At 38.7% G+C, this 18,096-nt stretch overlaps 1 protein-coding gene across 1 annotated transcript; it reads right to left on the reverse strand.

Annotated features, from left to right (window-relative positions):
• Window positions 1–2,072: 2,072 nt before the first annotated feature.
• On the reverse strand, window positions 2,073–4,312 carry LOC137934961 (expansin-A6-like). Its single transcript, XM_068779569.1, has 3 exons — window positions 4,100–4,312; window positions 3,028–3,346; window positions 2,073–2,519 (listed from the first exon to the last, which is right to left on the reverse strand). The coding sequence occupies exons 1-3, from the start codon at window positions 4,245–4,247 to the stop codon at window positions 2,210–2,212; spliced, it is 777 nt and encodes a 258-aa protein (XP_068635670.1). The 5' UTR covers window positions 4,248–4,312; the 3' UTR covers window positions 2,073–2,209.
• Window positions 4,313–18,096: the final 13,784 nt, after the last annotated feature.

Raw genomic sequence — 18,096 nt, forward strand, 5'->3', positions numbered from 1 at the left:
TTGTGATTATTACTCAATTATTCAAATGTAAAAACAAAATATGATAGCAAAATAATTGACTAAAATTTATGCAAATTAATAATTCCTTATATTTAGGTAAAAAAATATGCATAGAAAATTAAGTATGCATAAAAACCTAAATAATTTTTTTTCATAAGAGAAAAATTATCTTAAATATGCATTTATACAGTTATATATGCATGTAAAATGATTTAGTTTATATGAAATAAATGAGAAATGGCCAGAAAAACAAATATACTGATTTTCTAGTTATGCAAAATATCCATTAAATATATCCAACAATAACACTCAAGGTGAGATTGGCTAGTGATCATTTCCCAAAATTTTCAGTTGAGGTTGTGGGTTCAAATCCCACCCTCAACAATTTTTTTTTTTTTTTTTTTGTAGGATTATCAAGTTGGCCCGACCTTCACTCAGACGTCTCAGTTGCACGGTTTAGATCAAGCGAGTCACAACCAATCCAAACAATACTAACCAAGTCGCCACTTAATGCCTCACATGCATTTAAATGAATGTGTTCTCTTTATTTTATTTTATTTTGTTTCTGCATGCTGAAAGTCGTCTTGAACCTCCAGCCACGTGCAAAGAGCATGGTCGGTGTTCCAGTGTGCAGTGTTGCTGGATAGCCAAAGAGTACGAAAACCGGCACTCCCGACCTAGGCAGCTCTCCGCCAAGAGCATACTGAAACATCGACACAGTTAGCGTTGGTTTCAGTTGTCCCACAACTGCACCCCTAAGCTGCATTTGTCACATCCTCAACGCCGTCACGATGACATCCTCTGACGCACGACATCAATACACGCACTACCGGCCTTTGAGGGTATTTTGACGTGCGCATCGTTAACGTTGGATGAAATGAGTCTAGCTCGTACTCCGGTGTCACTCCCAACTCCCGACTTCTGACCCTGGGTTTAAGTAAACAAGCTGGTTGGCGAGCTCGTGAATTGAACCAACTGGGTTCAATGTCACCCCTAGTTACAATGCACTTGCAGTGCTAAAGACTATTAAAAGACACCTAATTGTGTAAGGGTGACATGATTAGGCAATAAAGAGAACTTTTATAGAGATACATAAAATTATAATTATAAAAACTAGTAAATATCCTTTTATGTTTGTTTTTATTTTGAAATCTCTCTCAATTTTGGAAAGGAAATGGAGATAAAAGGCTATGCTACACGTTTTTTCATTTCCTTCAAAAAAGGACAAAAATTGTAGTAGACGTACATAGGAAGAGGGGCAGAATAATGGTGCCTGTCCACATTTAAAAGACTGTCTTCTTAAAGGTTGCCAACTAGATGCCATAATTTGAATCATCACTCTATTTTGAATGCAACCCACAAAACTCGGTGAGTAGAGGTTTCTCACTCTGTTTTTCATTATTCTCTTATATGGAAGTTCTCTTTGCACACCAGGAGTAGTAGTCGTGGAGGATCACTCCCCTCCAATTTACAAAGCATCTGGAAGATCATTTTCTAGGATTTTAGCTCCCATAAGTTTGAAATCGTTACGAATGGAGACATCCACTTTTTTAAATCTTACACACGATCACAGTACAAGTAGTAGTAGTAGTAGTGAGAGTGATGCAGAGTGAAGAGATGACTGCCACTCACGCGGTTATGACTTGAATTGACGCTAAAAAAGGACTCGCTGCTTTTTGTTAACGCGGTGCATCAACCACTTTCTGAAGCCGTGTTAAATAATGTCAGGCTCCACCAAATGATTCGTCTCACCCCCGTACACGGAACACCCGACAATTAAAAACCCTATTTAAAGTATCACATTTCATTCATATAACTGCTATTCCACATTACATTATACCATTTCAGACACCCATATATATATATATATATATATATATATATATAAAAATAAAATAAAAACACTAAAGAAGATAATAATAAGCAGTTGCGGGCTACATTTTTTCTTTTTCCTTTTGCAGCCACTTCAACAGCGGTTACATTACATTACATATCAAACCCCCCTTCCCGAGGATTACATCACTGAGTCAAAAAGTCACACCTGTTTTCACTGTTTCAGACCCCCCCCCCCCTTCCCCCTCCCTCTCTTTTTATCTCTCCTCCTTTCACCGATACCAACAAAAACGAAAAAAAAAAGGAATACAATCATCGGACTACTTTGAATTACCGCCAAAAAACTATGGCGGGAAAATTCATCTGGGTTGAGCGGTCAGACCCGGAAATTCTTCCCGGTGAAGGTCTGACCGTACTGCCAACCGGCAGGGGCGATATTCCATGAGGTGGAGGTCCGGTGATCAGATCCGGTGACTCGGAAGGACAAGGCCTGCCCTGCGAGGATCGCGTTCGACTGCCAGTTCTGTCCCCAGTTTCGGCTCATCGGCATCCATCCAGTGTGGCTTCCCTTGACGCTGACCCGGATGATGTTACCGGAACCGGCCACGTTGGAGATCAGCACCAGGTTGAAGTAGCGGAAGCCATTGATGGTGAATCGGATGCCACCCTTCTTCCGGCACGGGACCCTGCCACAGTAGGAATTTACCACATATTAGGTATGGTCATATTACAGCAGGCCAAATACCGGACCAGGAATTGCGGAGCGTGATTTCCGCGGGAGTCTTTAAATGTTATTACCGAGGGTAGTTTTGTACAAAAGTGGGATCGGCTTTGGATAAAGTGGTTTGACTACAGGACTAGGGTTTCGGACCTTTCAACTCGTTCCTTGGAAAGGATTAAAAGACCAAAATGGAAAATGACCACACATGCGCCCATGGGATAACAAGGAGAACTCTTTCGGTTCCTGCCCTCCACTGCAAAGATTAACACAATTTCGAAGGAAAATCTTTCCAGAATCGATACCGGTAGCGTAGAAACGGTACCGGAATCTGATTCCCCGTGAAAAGAAGCAAATAGGCAAACCTGTGCTTGTGCTGTTGGGCATATTCGTCATTGCATCTAAAGAAAGCAGGCCAACTAGAGAGCAACGACGGAATCTGTCAGGGAACAGTCGGATGGAAAAAGGGGACTCACCTACGGTAGGAGACGGGGACGATGCCAGCGCGGTACTCTGCGATCTTCAGAAACATGGGCATCGCAAGGTCGAAATGTGGACGAGGGGGGTTGCACCAACCGCCGTTATCGCTGGGGAGAGCGTAGTTTGGCGGGCAGAAATTTGTGGCCGTGATAAAGATGGAAGGACTGCCGGGATGGCACCATTTTGGGTCTTCGGCGCACTTTATCTCGAAGCAGGCACCGCAGCTAAGGCCGTCGTTGAAAAGGGCGGTACTGAGAGCTGCAGTGTTAACACCGTAGCCCTGGCTGTAGAGGTTACCGTATCCGCAAGCTCCACCTGTAAGAATCAACAAGGCGATAATGCAGTTAAATTGGTTATATTTTGGTCTAATTAAAAATGGGTTGAAATAGCGAGGTTAAAAACATAAAAAAAAGGGGAGAGGAAAGGGTGAAAGACATTGAAATGCTTCACAGACAGGAACTTCGAGACAATACAACCAAAAGCTCGAATCCCTGTAAAGGCAGGGAGTACTGTGAAGAGTATATGATGTGCTCGACAATGCACCTTGACACGATAAAATGAAGCTGAGCTAAGTGCCCAAAATCCAAATCTGACACCGGACCAGTGGATACAGCCAAAGAAGGAGAGTTTGCCACCGAAATTATGCATAGAAAGTCTAGATACTTGAACCGAAAGCTAAAGGCGCCTCCTCGACTGAGAGGAAGCTCAGCTTGGCATGTACTTTACCTTAGAAAATAAAAACAGAGCATTCTAAACCGGACAAAGTAAAAACAGAGCAAAATAGGGCAAATGCCCTTTCACAGGACACCCAGAAACTCAGATGAAACGCTTCAACTACAGCAGACAGGTAACAAGCAGCTTGTAGGCAAGACACCAACAAGCCACGTCACAAACGAGTAACCAACAAGGGAAAAAGCGTGGGAAAATGGCGATGGTAAACGCTCTCCTACTAAAAAGGCCAAAGAGATAGAGAGAAAAACAACTCCCGGAACACAATGCAACTCTAAACTCAAGAGGAAGGGGAAGAAGGAAGCAAAGGCAAGAGCATTCATCTTTCGAGGGGCATACCCATGGTTCCCGAAGCGTCGCTACCGCCGTAAAACGTAGCGTGAGCACCCTGCCATGAACCGCCAGTGTAGACACCTGGAATTCGTGCATTGACAAGCGTCAGAGCAGAAAGGAGCGCAAGAACCGCGATGACTCCGTTGGAAGCCATGACGAGAGGAGAGGGGAAACAGAGGAGAGACAGGAGCAGAGGGAAAAGCGAGTAGCGGATGGCGAGGAAAGAGCGAGGAAGGTGGAGTACTTATGGAGATGCGTGGGGGAGGGAGAGGAGGTGTCACAGTGGCATGAGACGAAATTATGGCAGGTCATTAATGGCTTGACAGGAGAGAGAGAGAGGGAATATGAACGAAACTTGGGAAAAATCAAAATAATAATAATAATAATAATAATAAAGAAAACGAAAAAGTGGAAAATAGTTGTCTGCTGAATGTTACCAAAATGCCCTCGATGCAGTGGGGCAATTTTATTTTATTTTTTTCACTATTTAAAAAAATTGAGGCCTTTCCAAGGGTGGTGGGACACCCATCACATGACGCATGACGTTAGCATGATCTCCTCATTTTCATGTGTAAAATTTAAAAGGGCAAAATAGAGAACAAAACAAGTATCTAAGAAAACCTTGGTGGAGGCACAAATCAAGGTGTTTATTCTTTAGAAGACGTAGAAATGTTTAAGAGAACGTAAATGGATGACCCTAATAATTACTACTTGACCTAAGAATGTGCGTAACTTAATTCACCGTTTCTTCTCGATAATTGATTACGTTAAGCAATCCCTAACTGGGATTAGTTTCCAAAGCAAAGTACCGGCTTGTCGTAGAGGGAAATTTTTTTAGGTCATTAAGATATTCGTTTGGGACAATAGCCGTAAATCTCGCAAAGAGACGACGGAAAAGCCGATCGAATTCCAAAAACCGCTTTGCTTCCATCGCAAGTTGTGCCGTTACCGCCGGCGTGATTAGGCGACTTTTTCTACTTCGTGTCTTCTCTCTCCCCCCCCTTAGTCTTAAATTCACAAAACAGGAAGCCATGGAGGAGGAGGGACCCCGTCCCTGCCCGGAGTGTTTTCTCTTTTTCCTTTTCACGCGAAGAAAACATCAACGAAACGAAACAAATTTTAAAAATGGAGAAAACGAACGATGGCTCGAGAAAGCGTGAGAAAGGGAATCCAATTCTTGCAAATTTTTACCCGCCAAGTTTTTCACCCGCCGTCGCGAGAGCGTTTCCCTAACAAATCTCTCTCTCTTTTTCCGACGTCCGGAAGATGGTGGAACCCACATCGTCCGTATTCATCGGTGCACGCATCGCGCCGTTCCTTTAACCGTACGTGGACCCCATCTCGAGCCTCACGCAGCCACCAAACTGGCAACGCTTTTTGTCTTTTTTTTTTTTTATTATAATTTTAATAATATTATTTTAATCGATGAGAAGGTCCCGGAGTCGGACCCCGCCGCTGGGGTGTCACATCGGACGTCTTACCCATGTGGGGGCATCCGCTAGGAGTCAAGCGGGAAGCGGTTTCATCCATGTGAAATGAATAATTGATTGGTTGCCTCCTCATCCAAACCACCCCCATGTGCTCTCACTTATGTCTCCCTGCCCCACCCCCTCCCACTTCCCTTCTTCCCTTATTTCTAAATTACCTAAGACTTAATCACCTCGCTCATCCCATCCGAGCCGTCAAATATATATATATATTTTTTTACCGATCATTGAATCACAGGGCCCGCCTGAATAGAGCATGTCTGCATTTGTACGTCTCACTTAAAAGACGTACATTTTACGTAAATTAAATTACCGACCCCACATCGTAACTCCATAAATCGGAGCCCTCCGCCGTAATCGTTACAGAAACGTCTAATTTGGTTCTCTGTTTCCCGCATTTGACCGCGAAGTATGAAGTCGTCCGTTACTAAAATTATTCGGGAGTCAGTCAGAGACTTGGGGGCAGAAGATCTGCCATTAATTGTGGTAGTTTCTTCGCTCGTCTCTGATCAGTTAGGACGGTTGGGTTTGTCCGCTCCATCGTATGGTCCCCAGTATCTTTTTAAGAAATCACCCTCACGGAATCTTCCACCCAAGTTGCTTCATCTGACGGTTGGGATCGGTTTGATGCTTTCGTAGTGTGGGTCCACGTAACAAAGTAAGATGCGCCTTAAACTTTCAATCCAAATCCGGTCATTTGTGATCGAAGATTCGGGAGTGTTAAGTGTATACGCGTCATCTTATCCGGGGGCGTATCTGGTGAGGATCGAGCTCTTGTTTCTTCCTGACCGATCGAGTTCAGTGATGACACGAAGTGGTTGACGGTGGCGGAGTAAAAGCCAAAAATCTGATTAAATCAGAGAGGGCGGGGCGGGAATCATGGTTTCATTTAGTGGAGACAATGTGGTGTGTCTAGGTGAGCTAACGGATTGCGGAGATCGCCACCTCAGGCACTCAACCGTGGTTCAAGTGACAAGTGTGAGTGGGGGCAGCAGACACGTGAATGTATCACCACTCACCTACGAACCGGTTTGCTGAATCTTCATCCATCTCATTAAACCAAAAAAAAAAAACCCGCTTCCCCAACCTTTTTCTCCTTTTTCCGTTCATGAGCTTTTGACTTGGCCGACTCTCTTAGGATTCCATACGTGCCACATGAACTTAGGGTTGGATTAGTGAAAAGATTAGATTAGATAAGATTAGATAAGATTAGATTAGATTAGTTTTGAGAGGGGTCAGGGTTCTAAGACTTTTCCCTTTCTTCTCGTTCTCACTAGAGTAGAAGCAGCAGCAACAAGAGATGAAGTTTCCTTTCCTTTCCTCTCCTTTCAAAGCCGAAAGCGGGATTCTTTGATTGGTACGTTCAGGAAAATCCAATGCCTGAATATTATCTTCACGTCTTGATTTGAAGCTACATCAGCATCCAAGGTACCTTTGGTACCCGCTTTTTCACTCTTTCCCTCCCATCGCATCAAATAGCCAGATTAACTCAAATTCATTCAAAAATCTTACGACGTCGTAGAATTCTTCATATACTCCAAAACACAATCGAATGTTTGGAATCCCATACTTTTTTTTTTTTTTTTTTTTATCTTTCCAAAAGTGGGTCGCGGAGAACAAAATTGATAAGGAAACAGGAAAAAGTAATGGTAATAAACCTGTAACTTGGCCTCTCATGTGAGCACATGAACATGTTATTTTATTAAACCAGTAAGTGGGATTCGTGGAATATAATCGACTTGTGGAGGGTAGGTTCCTAAAGTCGTAAGAGCATATCACTTGTTTTTACACTTGACAGAGGGTAGAGCAATGGAGAGTACAGAATTGTTCTTCTCCGTACCCAACTTTGAAATTTCAATAAATAAGGTTATCTAGAATCTAGACCAAAGGAAGCTTCCCAATTGGCCCACAATGCCTTTCATCTGGACCGACTTCCATCTACCTCTCTCTCTCTCTCTCTCTCTCTCACATGGCCATTGACCGGTCACCAGCCAGTCTTCCAGGCAATTCGTCGAACACCATACGCTCACCACCTTCGTTCTCCCTATCTTTGTTCAGAAACATTTAATTAAGGCCGTGATCTACGGATTATCTTCCCCCTCCCGGCCGTCGGTTCCATCTACCTCATCCTCCAATTCGCTACACGCCATGAATTGGTCTCCGCCACTTAAATTGATTCAACACCTGGATAGCAACCTAGCCTGACCCTAACGAATTCACATGCGGCTGCTGTATGTTCGATCGGCAACTTTTCTGAACCTCCACAGTGGGAACAAGGACCATGAGCGATCCTCCGTTGAGAGGATTCAGATGAGTTAGGTTCACACGGAGTCTGTTTGTGAAAAACGAATGGCAGGAAGGTATGAAAGCAGGTCGTGGTGAGGGGAAGAGAGAGAGGGAGGAGAGATGTCTGGGTATCCGGGGGCAAGAGTACATGGGTGGAGAAAAAAAACACAGAATCCAAAAGCATGTGGGAGAGGCTTGCAGATGGAACAAGAGGATGTGGCTCAACGTGCGTGACATGTCGTCTGTTTGGGTAATTCGGGGAGGGGGCCCGGGAGGGGTAGTGCGTACGACGGTAGGTAATGGAACGGCGCGGGGCGTAGGAGGTTAGAGAGGATCTATCTTATATTATTTGCTGCATGCAACTGCCAATCATTTGGAATTTGACACTAACGCTCGCTAATTCCCTCTATTCTGATACCATAATGCTGTCTCTAGTTGTTCTCTATCATGGTTGCCCTACCATGGATACGACGCATATTTGCCCATATGTATCTGATTTTGGGTAGGGGTTTTTATAAGTTATTAACTCCCTAACTCTAAAAATAATAGAATTGGGTGTTACATGTTATGTTGTTATGTTAAATTCATTTTAAGTTAGATGTTATGTGCGATAAGGTAGGATAAAAGTTTTTTTTTTTTTAGGGGCCATAGTAAAAACATATATATTAGTGCTACTAATTATTTTTTAATCAAAATTTAAAATAAAAATATAAAATTTTCAATATCTTTATCAAAATCTTTTTAAATTTTATATTAAAGGTGTTTAACATTTTTTCATACCAACAAAGAAAAATGAGTATGAGTTCATAGCTATATTTTCTAAAGGTAAAAAAGGGAGAAATATTTAACACACAAAAAAAAAAACAAAATGTCAAAATATTTTTTTTTCCTCTGATTTTTTTATAGACATAAAGGATAACGGAGCTGATCAAGATACCAGATAAAGATAAAGTCAACCTGTAATTGTATCTAGCTACGACACGTAGTTGAAGAGTTGTACATACTACGTAACTTGTTGTAAGGCTATAAATACTTGTCTCTTCATCAATAAAATATATTGTAATTATTAGTTTCTTCTTCTTTTTAATATCGGTAATATGGTAATGACAGTCCTCATCTTCTTTCTTTTCAGTGTCCTCTGAATCGTCGAAATGCACAGTCGACGACTGTAGCCCCTTGGCCAATATCGGTTCTTCACAGTTCCTCTCTCAACTTCGGTGGCACATCCGAAAGCCGCAATTGCAACGTTGCTACTCGCTAGAACCTCTCTGGAAATACCTCTCTTCATCAACGTCATCATCAACATAAATTAGGTAATGTTGAGCCGATTCTTTCTTTCACTCCTCTATTACTTGTCACCAACGTCAACTAAAGTCTTCGGCAACTACTCCTTTACCACCGAGTCGCCATCATCCCTACCTGCTTCCTCCCTCCCTGTTTTATTGTCGCCATATCCAATAACAACATTCACAAGCTCATCCAAAAATTAAACCTCATAGTTCAACTTCTTACATCTATCGACCGTGAACCAACAACCATAACTCAAACTCTCACCAATCCCAAGTGGCATCAGACTATGTCTAGTGAGTATGATGCTCTTCTTCGGAATGAGACATGGGAACTAGTTCCCTCGGATCCCTCGCAAGATTGGGTTAACTGTAAATGGATTTTTTGTACTAAATATCTCTCAGATGGCTCTATTGATACGTACAAGACTCGCCTAGTTGCCTACAGGAATCACCAACACCCTGCGATTTATTATCATGAAACTTTTACTCTTGTTGTCAAGCCTACCAATATTTGCGTTGTTCTTAGCCTCGAAGTAAGTCGTGGTTGGTCACTTCGGTAACTTAATGTCAATAATGTGTTTCTCCAAGGTACCCTATTTGATGATGTTTTTTATGACACAACCTCCTAGCATTATTGGTTGTGATCATCCACATCATGTTTGCAAACTTCACAAGGCTATGTACAGTCTCAAGCAAGCTCTTCGTGCTTGGTATCATGAGTTGCACTAGTTTATCTTCACCTCTGGCTTTACCAACTCTCATGTAGACTCTTCTCTATTTATTTCTCATACAGGTACTATTGTGATGTATATTCTGGTCTATGATATTATTATTACAAGATACAACGATAAAGCTATGACAACGTTCATCCACCTTATTGATTAGAGATTTTTACTCAAGGATCTTGGCTTCTTGACTTACTTTCTTGGTATAGAAGTTGTTTCTCATTCTCAAGGATTACTTCTATCCCAACGCTGATATATCTCTGATCTATTTGCTCGCACATGCATGATAAATGTAAAGATTGTATCGAGGCCTCTTGCCACATCATCTACACTCACACTTCAGTCTAACACGACAATCTTTGATCCATCTGAATATCTGACTGTTGTTGGTAGTATGCAATACTTGCCTCTTACTCATCCTACCATTGATTATGTGGTGAATAAGTTATATCAGTTTATGCATTGCCCTACTACTGACCATTGGGATGCTATCAAGCGATTGTTGCACTATCTTTGTGGAACTTTAGATCATGGCATTGTACTACACTAACACTCTCCTTTGTCTCTCCATGCATTCTTTGATGTTGACTGGCCAGGAAACAAAGACGATTTCAGTTCCACTAGTGCCTATCTTGTTTACCTAGGTCATAATCCTATCTCTTGGAGCTCGAAGAAGCAACAAACTATGGCTCGCTCATCTACTAAGGTGGAATATCGATATGTTGCAACCTCTGCAGCTGAAATCTACTAGATCTACTCTCTTCTTATTGAATTGGGTATTTTTCTCCGACAACAACCTATGCTTTATTGTGATAATATCAATACTATAAATTTGTGTTCCAACCCAGTATTTCACTCTTGCACGAAACATGTTACTTTGGATTACCACTTCATTCGTGAACAAGTTTAGAGTGGTGTTCTTCGGGTTAGTCATGTCTCCTCTGGTGATCAGTTGGCTGACGCTCTCACCAAACCGGTTCTACGACCATGCTTCTTCTTCCTGATGGACAAGATTAGACTCTCCTCTTGGAGCTCTATCTTGAAGGGGCATAATAGAGATAAAGAATAATGGGGCTAGTCAAGATACCGGATAAAGATAAACTCAAATTGTAATTTGTATCTAACTATGACATGTAGCTGAAGAGTTGTACATGCTACAAAACTTGTTGTAAAGCGATAAATACTTGTCTCTTCATCAATGAAATATACTATGATTATTAGTTTCTTATTCTTTGTAATATTCTTCTTCTTTATTATTTCTGGAGCAATGTAAATCAGAAAAAAAAAATTGCATTTCAAAACTGGGTGAGATTAATTTACCAAAGCCAAAGCTACAAATCATAAATCTCATTGAAAAAAATCAAAAATATTTGCATCCCTTAAGTCCCCATTACACTTAGTGAAGTAGGACTAATCCCCCTACTCTCACATGCACCCTGTCTCCCACAATTTTTAATTTTTAAAACCTTCAATATTCTTTACCATCTTTAAATATTTGAAAAACACTAAAATCTATTTTTAAAAATATTGAGAAATTTTAAAATTCAAAGTTTGATCAATGAGGACATTCTAGCTTTTGATGATAAGTCTTTTTTCATTAAACATTCATCTAATTTGTAATTCAATATCCTTAATAATTTTAGTTGAAACTAATCTTGCCCTTACAATTTATGTAGTGATTTCGAAGATACTGAACAACCAAGTCTTGGTTCTGGGCACAAGTTCCATTTGGGTAGTTCATTACTGGCATGTACTGGTATCTTGTTTTATGAGTACCTCTTAGAGAAAAACCTAAATTTATATTTGACTGTAGAGCTGGTGATATCTCCAAAGGTATCTATGACGTATTTTTATACCTTATTGGAATAATCTTAATATCATTAAGACAACATGTAATCCTTATTTCTAATGCAAGTGAACACCTATTCCATAGAGATTGGTTTTGAAACATATTCACTTATATTTAGTGCTATTATCAATTCAATTAGACTTTCATCTTATAAATATTCCTTTAAACTTTCATCTTATAATTCTTAGTCAGATAGGTTGAGTTGCCATGATAAAGACCAAATAATAAATTTAATCTCATATGTTGACCTTAGGTTGACTCCATTATCAATTGTGATGATAACAAAACCTAATAAAACTAACAATATATAAACTAAAGTATTTTAGACAGTTTACCTTTAAGAGAAAACACAACTCAACATATAAAAGCTTCAAGCCTACACAAACCCTCAAGCAAAATAAAAGGACATCTCTTGAAGAAACACCCATGAAGAAAAAAAACAACGAGAAGACTAGGGTTTACGTGTCAATGATATATGTCAACACTCAGTGTACGTGGAGCTTTAGGATATACATTGCATATAAACATGTTTAAGAACATCATCTATATATTTTAGAACGTGTCTAAGCACTTAGATTAAATCATTAGTATGTTTTAAAAGTATACTTAGTTGAACTAGCATTGGAATGATCAATCAACCATAGTCGATTGATTGATCATCTAGAACGATACCATATCATGCTATAATGCAAAATTGATAATTCCATTTGGATTGATCGATCAATATTGTCTTTGCAAGCAAAATTTACATGGAATGATCGATGAAACAAAATCTTGCCAGTTAGGAACATAAAGTACAATCAATCATAAGAAGTTCATTGATCGATCATACTTATATCATACAACAAGAGAGAATTCTGTTTGATCGATCAACTTAACTTTTCTAGACCAATGGTAACTTGTTGATCAAGTAGTTCATTGATCAATAAGTCACATCCTGATAGAAAAAAGTCATTATGATCGATTGATTGATTAATCACTATAATGATCGATCAATCAATGTACTAATTTTTAAAAATGGGTAATAAACGACTATTTGGTTTGGGAGGCCATAAGTACCCTACCAAACCACAGAGGTTAATGAGAATTTACTAGCAAAACCTTGAAGACTTTACTCTCAATATTGCATTACTTCTCAAAAGTGCTTTTAACTGAAAGACTGATATCCAATTGCATTGCCAATCCTCTTTCCTCCACCTATTCCTTGCATATCATAACATACAAGCTCCTAAACACTCTACATTGTGTTAAAAAGAAGTGAAAGCTTCGATCTCTCAAGGAGAATGTACTCTCCAAGTATTTGGGTGTAAGTTATACTTTCTTTCATTTTTATTTGAAAAAAGTTCATCTAAGACCTATTCAATCTAGATAGAAAGACCTTGCTAGAGCTAGAATCTAGCCAATCTCTTGGAGAGATTGAATTTGTAAAAAAACATGTATTGAGCCACATGTGGCTTAAAGAGAGCCAAAATCTCTTTACGTAAATTCCATCTGTTAGAGCTTTGAAATAGTGTATTTTCCCAAACAAGGGTGTTTGGGCCGTGAATACTATTGGGGGAACATCGATAACAAAAATTATTTTATCTCCTATGGTATGTGAATGTCTACTTTACATTGAAATTGTGATATTGCATGATTTTTATTTACACGCCTTACTTAAAGTTTTAATTTGAAATTCTCAATTCAACCCCCTCTTGAGAATCTACTTGGGTCAATAATTGGTATCAAAGTAGGCCAAACACTAATTGAAATCAAAATCCATTTGATTTTGAAAAATATTAAATGACATCTCAAGATAAATTGCTCATTCTCGAAGGACAATCTTCCAACCGTGACCCCTTGTTCAATGGAACAAATTATGGATATTGGAAGGTGAGAATGAAATTCTTCTTTTAATCCATGAATTGAGACATATGACATGTAACCAAGAATGACCCTTTTGAGCTATAAGAGCTTGAGAATGACATTCTGTTTACAAAGGAATTCAATGATCAGACTATGGAAGATAAAGAATAGCTCAAAACAAACTCAAAGGCAATAAACCTCTTATTATGTGCCTTAGGACCCAAATGAGTTCAATCGGGTCTCAACATGCAAGACCACCAAGGATATTTGGTAAAAACTAGAGGTCACACATGAGGAACCACTAGAGTAAAAGACTCTAGGATTAGTCTCAATATGATGATTTCAAAATGAAGACGGGCAAATCAATACCTGAGATGAACTCTAGGTTTGCTCATATAATCAATGAGTTGAATATTCTAGGAGAAGAGATTTCCTTGTATAGGCAAAATGATAAGCTTCTGAAGGTACTTCCAAAGTCATGAAACATGAGGAAGACTGCCATTCGTGAGAACACAAATTTTAGAACAATGAGCCCAAAAGATCTATTAGGAATCCTTCTCACATATGAGATGGAACTTCAAGATGTTGAGGAAGAACAACCCAAAAGAAAAACTATTGCTGCCAAAACTAGTGCTAAAAGCATCTGTAGTGAAGAAAACTTCGATGAGGTGAGTTTTATCACTAGACACCTTCAAAGAATCTATAGGAAAAAAAACTATAGAAATGGATAACATAGAACTCAAAATGATAAATCATACAAAAAATCTGATGTTTGTTTTTAGTGTGGGAAACCAGGGCATAAAAGAAATAAATGCCCAAAGCTTCAAGTAAGAACCCCATCCACAAGCCAGGATCCGGAGAACAAGAAGAAGAAAGTTTTGATCTCAGCTTGGGAAGAAATGGAAAAAGAGTCTAGCCACTCGAAAGAAGAAGAAAGCAGTGTTGGACTCATGGCAATTGAAGATGATGAGTCTACCACTTCCAAAGAGGTAAGTGATTCAAACTATGAACCAAACTTGAACTACTATTAGAAAAATCTATTCATAGTCTTAATTGTTTGGAATTAGATGCCCTAATTCAATACTAATGAGAGCAATAATAATCGCAGAAGAAAAAATAATCAAACACAAAAAAACACAAGATTTATACAAGTTCACCTCAAGGTGAGACTACGCCCTGTCTTCTACCACTACAATAACTCACTATATTGATGTAGTTTACAAAAGACATAATTTTTCTCTCCTGCAACACATGACTCTCAATAATAACCCTAATAGCGGCGCCCCTAAATATAAAGAAAAAACTAGGGCAACCGAAATATAAGTGTGAAATCCCTCAACTACCCTTAATGAAACAACTGTCAATATCGTTAATTAGGCTCCACAACTTAAGAATAACAAATATAAAAAAATACAATGCTCAATTACACGAGATTGCAAAGTTCAAGGAAGAGCTTAATGTCTTGAATGAGGCTAAAGAAAGCCATATAGAAAACACTTCAAGACAATGTGGATTGTTAGACAAGCTATCATGTGATAGACTTGCATTTGAGAAGAAGAGCTTAAACTTAGAACAACAAGTCAAAATTCTTTCTCTCAAATCCAAAACCAAGAGGAAAGTTGGGAAGAACAAGAAAAATCAAATCAAAAAGTTCTCTCCCATTCCTCACATTTGATGCCACTATTGCAATGAAGTGGATCACTATACCCACATTTGCAAAGTTAAGAATGCAAATGGTATCAAACAAACTTGGGTACCCAAAACAATTGAAAAGATTGTGGTAACTCAAAAAAATAGTGACAAACAAATTTGGAAGCCCAAATCAACTAGTCCTTTAAATGTTATCCCCAAGGGACCCAATCTAAAATGGATCTCTAAGGGTTTGTCTCCTACTGAATTTCTAGAAAAGTAAAAATCTTCGCTGATGTAGGTTTGTTCTCCTATTGAATTTCTAGAAAAGTAAAAATCTTCATTGACTTGATATAATTTGAGTACATGAGCCTCTATTTATAATAGAGGAAACAAATAAAATCCAATTATAATTAAACTACTCTTATCGTAATTACACCCAAAGTTAAACACTAAAAGATAAATCCTAAAAAAATTGAACAATTAAACATGAACAGAAAACTAACATAACTAAAACACTTTTAACTAAGACTCTTCTATGAGACCTCCTCCTGAGAAAATTTTGTAAGACTCTACCATATTAATTCCAGCTCTCTGAGACTTCTTACTGTGGGAGTAATGTAAGGCTCTTCCATATCTGTTTTTCAACACTCTTCCTCAAGTTGGACTTTATAACTTCAACTTGCAATGAAAATGGTTCATGGTCTTTACTTTTGGTCTTCAATCTTCATTTGCTAAAAAAATTCTTTATAGATGCAAAACTTCATTTTTTGTTCTCCCCCTTTCTTGAATATTTTGGTCACATAAAAATTACTAGACCTTGTGGAACAAAATACCTCTTTCTTGTACTTCTTCTTCTACTTGTCCCCCTCAAACTGGGGATAGAAAAAGACATAGACACCTAACTTGAATAAAACACAATGTGGGAGAAGAAAATCACTCCTAATCGTACGATAGAGCTCCATAAACAAGTCAAAACAGTGATAGTCTAAAACGCACTCCGCTCAATTTTAGAGGCGAAAAAACGGCCCAACTTTAGGGCTTAACAATGAGGCTACTCACTTTTTAAGGGTAGCTCAAACATAAATCACCTCTTGAGTGAAGAATAAAAGACTCGACTCAAGTTGGATGTTGGGCACACTCCTGTACTTTTTAGGTAGTGTGTCTAGGTATTGCTCTAAAGTGATGAAAACATAAGAAGATAAACTGAAGAAATACTAGAGAAAAACAAGTTTATGCAGAAGGAAACGACTATGCAACACTCACACTTCCAAAAATAATTCTAGAATATGGCCCTTTTTTTAACTTATGGGAAACTACAATGGTAGAACTTAATAAAGTTGACCAAGTATAAATTTTTTTGGGGTTGACAATTTTTTTTGGAGTTGACAATGTGTAAGATACACTACCAAGCATAAAAAATACAAAATTTGAAAACAAAATAGAAACAGAAATTTTTCGCATGCCTTGAACGAGCACATCATGGAGTGATTAATTCTGACAAAAAATCTCTGAATAGAAGGGAAGTTTGACGAAGAAAGGAGGATTCTAGGAGAAAAAGAAACTCAATGCATGGACAGTTAATAGGAGATAAAATAGAAAATAAAGGAGAGATTTTCTGAGAACTGATATTTGGTACTTCTGATGTCGATATCTCCAAAAATATACTTCAGAATCTTAAAAAATTATTTCTCAAGAAAATAGACTTAAAGATTGTTAAATTGATCTTGATTCTTTTATGATGTCTTGATTTTCTTCGTTTTGTAGTTTGACCCTTGTTGACTCCAATGTGAATATCTCCTTAAATATAGATCAGAATGACATGAAATTTTATCCTTATGAAACTAGACTTGGCTAGACTTATTTATTTGGTACTTAAACTCTTCAGCCATTGATCTAATAGGTTACTCAGATGTCTATTTTTCCGATTGAAAAATTGACAGAAAGAGTAAGAGTGGTAGTTGTTGTCAATTACTTGGAAATATGCTTGTATCTTGGTTTTCTAAGAAACAACATTTGGTTGCACTATCCACTATTGAAGTTGCATACATCGTATGTGGAATTTGTTGTGCTCAATCTCTTTGGATGAAACAACAACTAGATGATTACGACTTGGAGCAAAAAGAAATTTCAGTCCATTGTGACAACATGAGCACCATTAGTCTAAGTAAGAACTCGGTTCACGACTCTCGATCAAAACACAAAGAGATTAGAATTTGACCATTTGTTCCCACCAAAAATCAATTAGCAGACATCTTTACAAAGACATTAGGATTTGACCATTTTTCTATGCTTCGAGGAGAACTAGGCATGAGCAACCAACCCTGATTCACTTAAGATGAAAAATATGAGCTTAATGAACACATCCCACCTTTGTAGTGCCAAAAGAGCGAAGTGAAGATCAAAAGATTACATTTTTGTCACTCTGCTAGGTCATTGATCAATGCCTCTTGGTTGATCAATCAACTTGAACAATTGATTGATCAATAGATACAAAAATGATTGATCATTCGCAGTGCATAGTGAGAAGTTGAAGAGAAATAGTTTTTAACCAAATCTCTTCACTCCAAATCATTTCAAAACCCTACTCCAATGATTTCTCAGAGCTCCAGTGCCCTATTGCTTCATTTCTCTCACAATTTTGAGCAATTCCCACTCAAATCCGGGGCTAATACCCTCATTTCAGCCTCTCCCTCTCTCAAAGTTCAATTTTTTTCACTATGGTGCACACAAAGGTCATTGCAAAGAAGAAGCCTAAAATTTTCGAAGATAAGCCCAACTAGAGGGAACACTTCAGAATGAGGCAACAATGAGGTAGGTACTTCACCAATTTTGTCAATACGAGCATAGTGGAGTCATGCAAGGTCAACATTGCCTTTTGAAAGAGGGAAAT

This window comes from Aristolochia californica, unplaced genomic scaffold (assembly GCF_029961685.1).
Source record: "Aristolochia californica isolate CCGP_79_NKW_82.1479 unplaced genomic scaffold, dmAriCali1.0.hap1 SCAF_10, whole genome shotgun sequence".
Taxonomy (NCBI): Eukaryota; Viridiplantae; Streptophyta; class Magnoliopsida; order Piperales; family Aristolochiaceae; genus Aristolochia; species Aristolochia californica.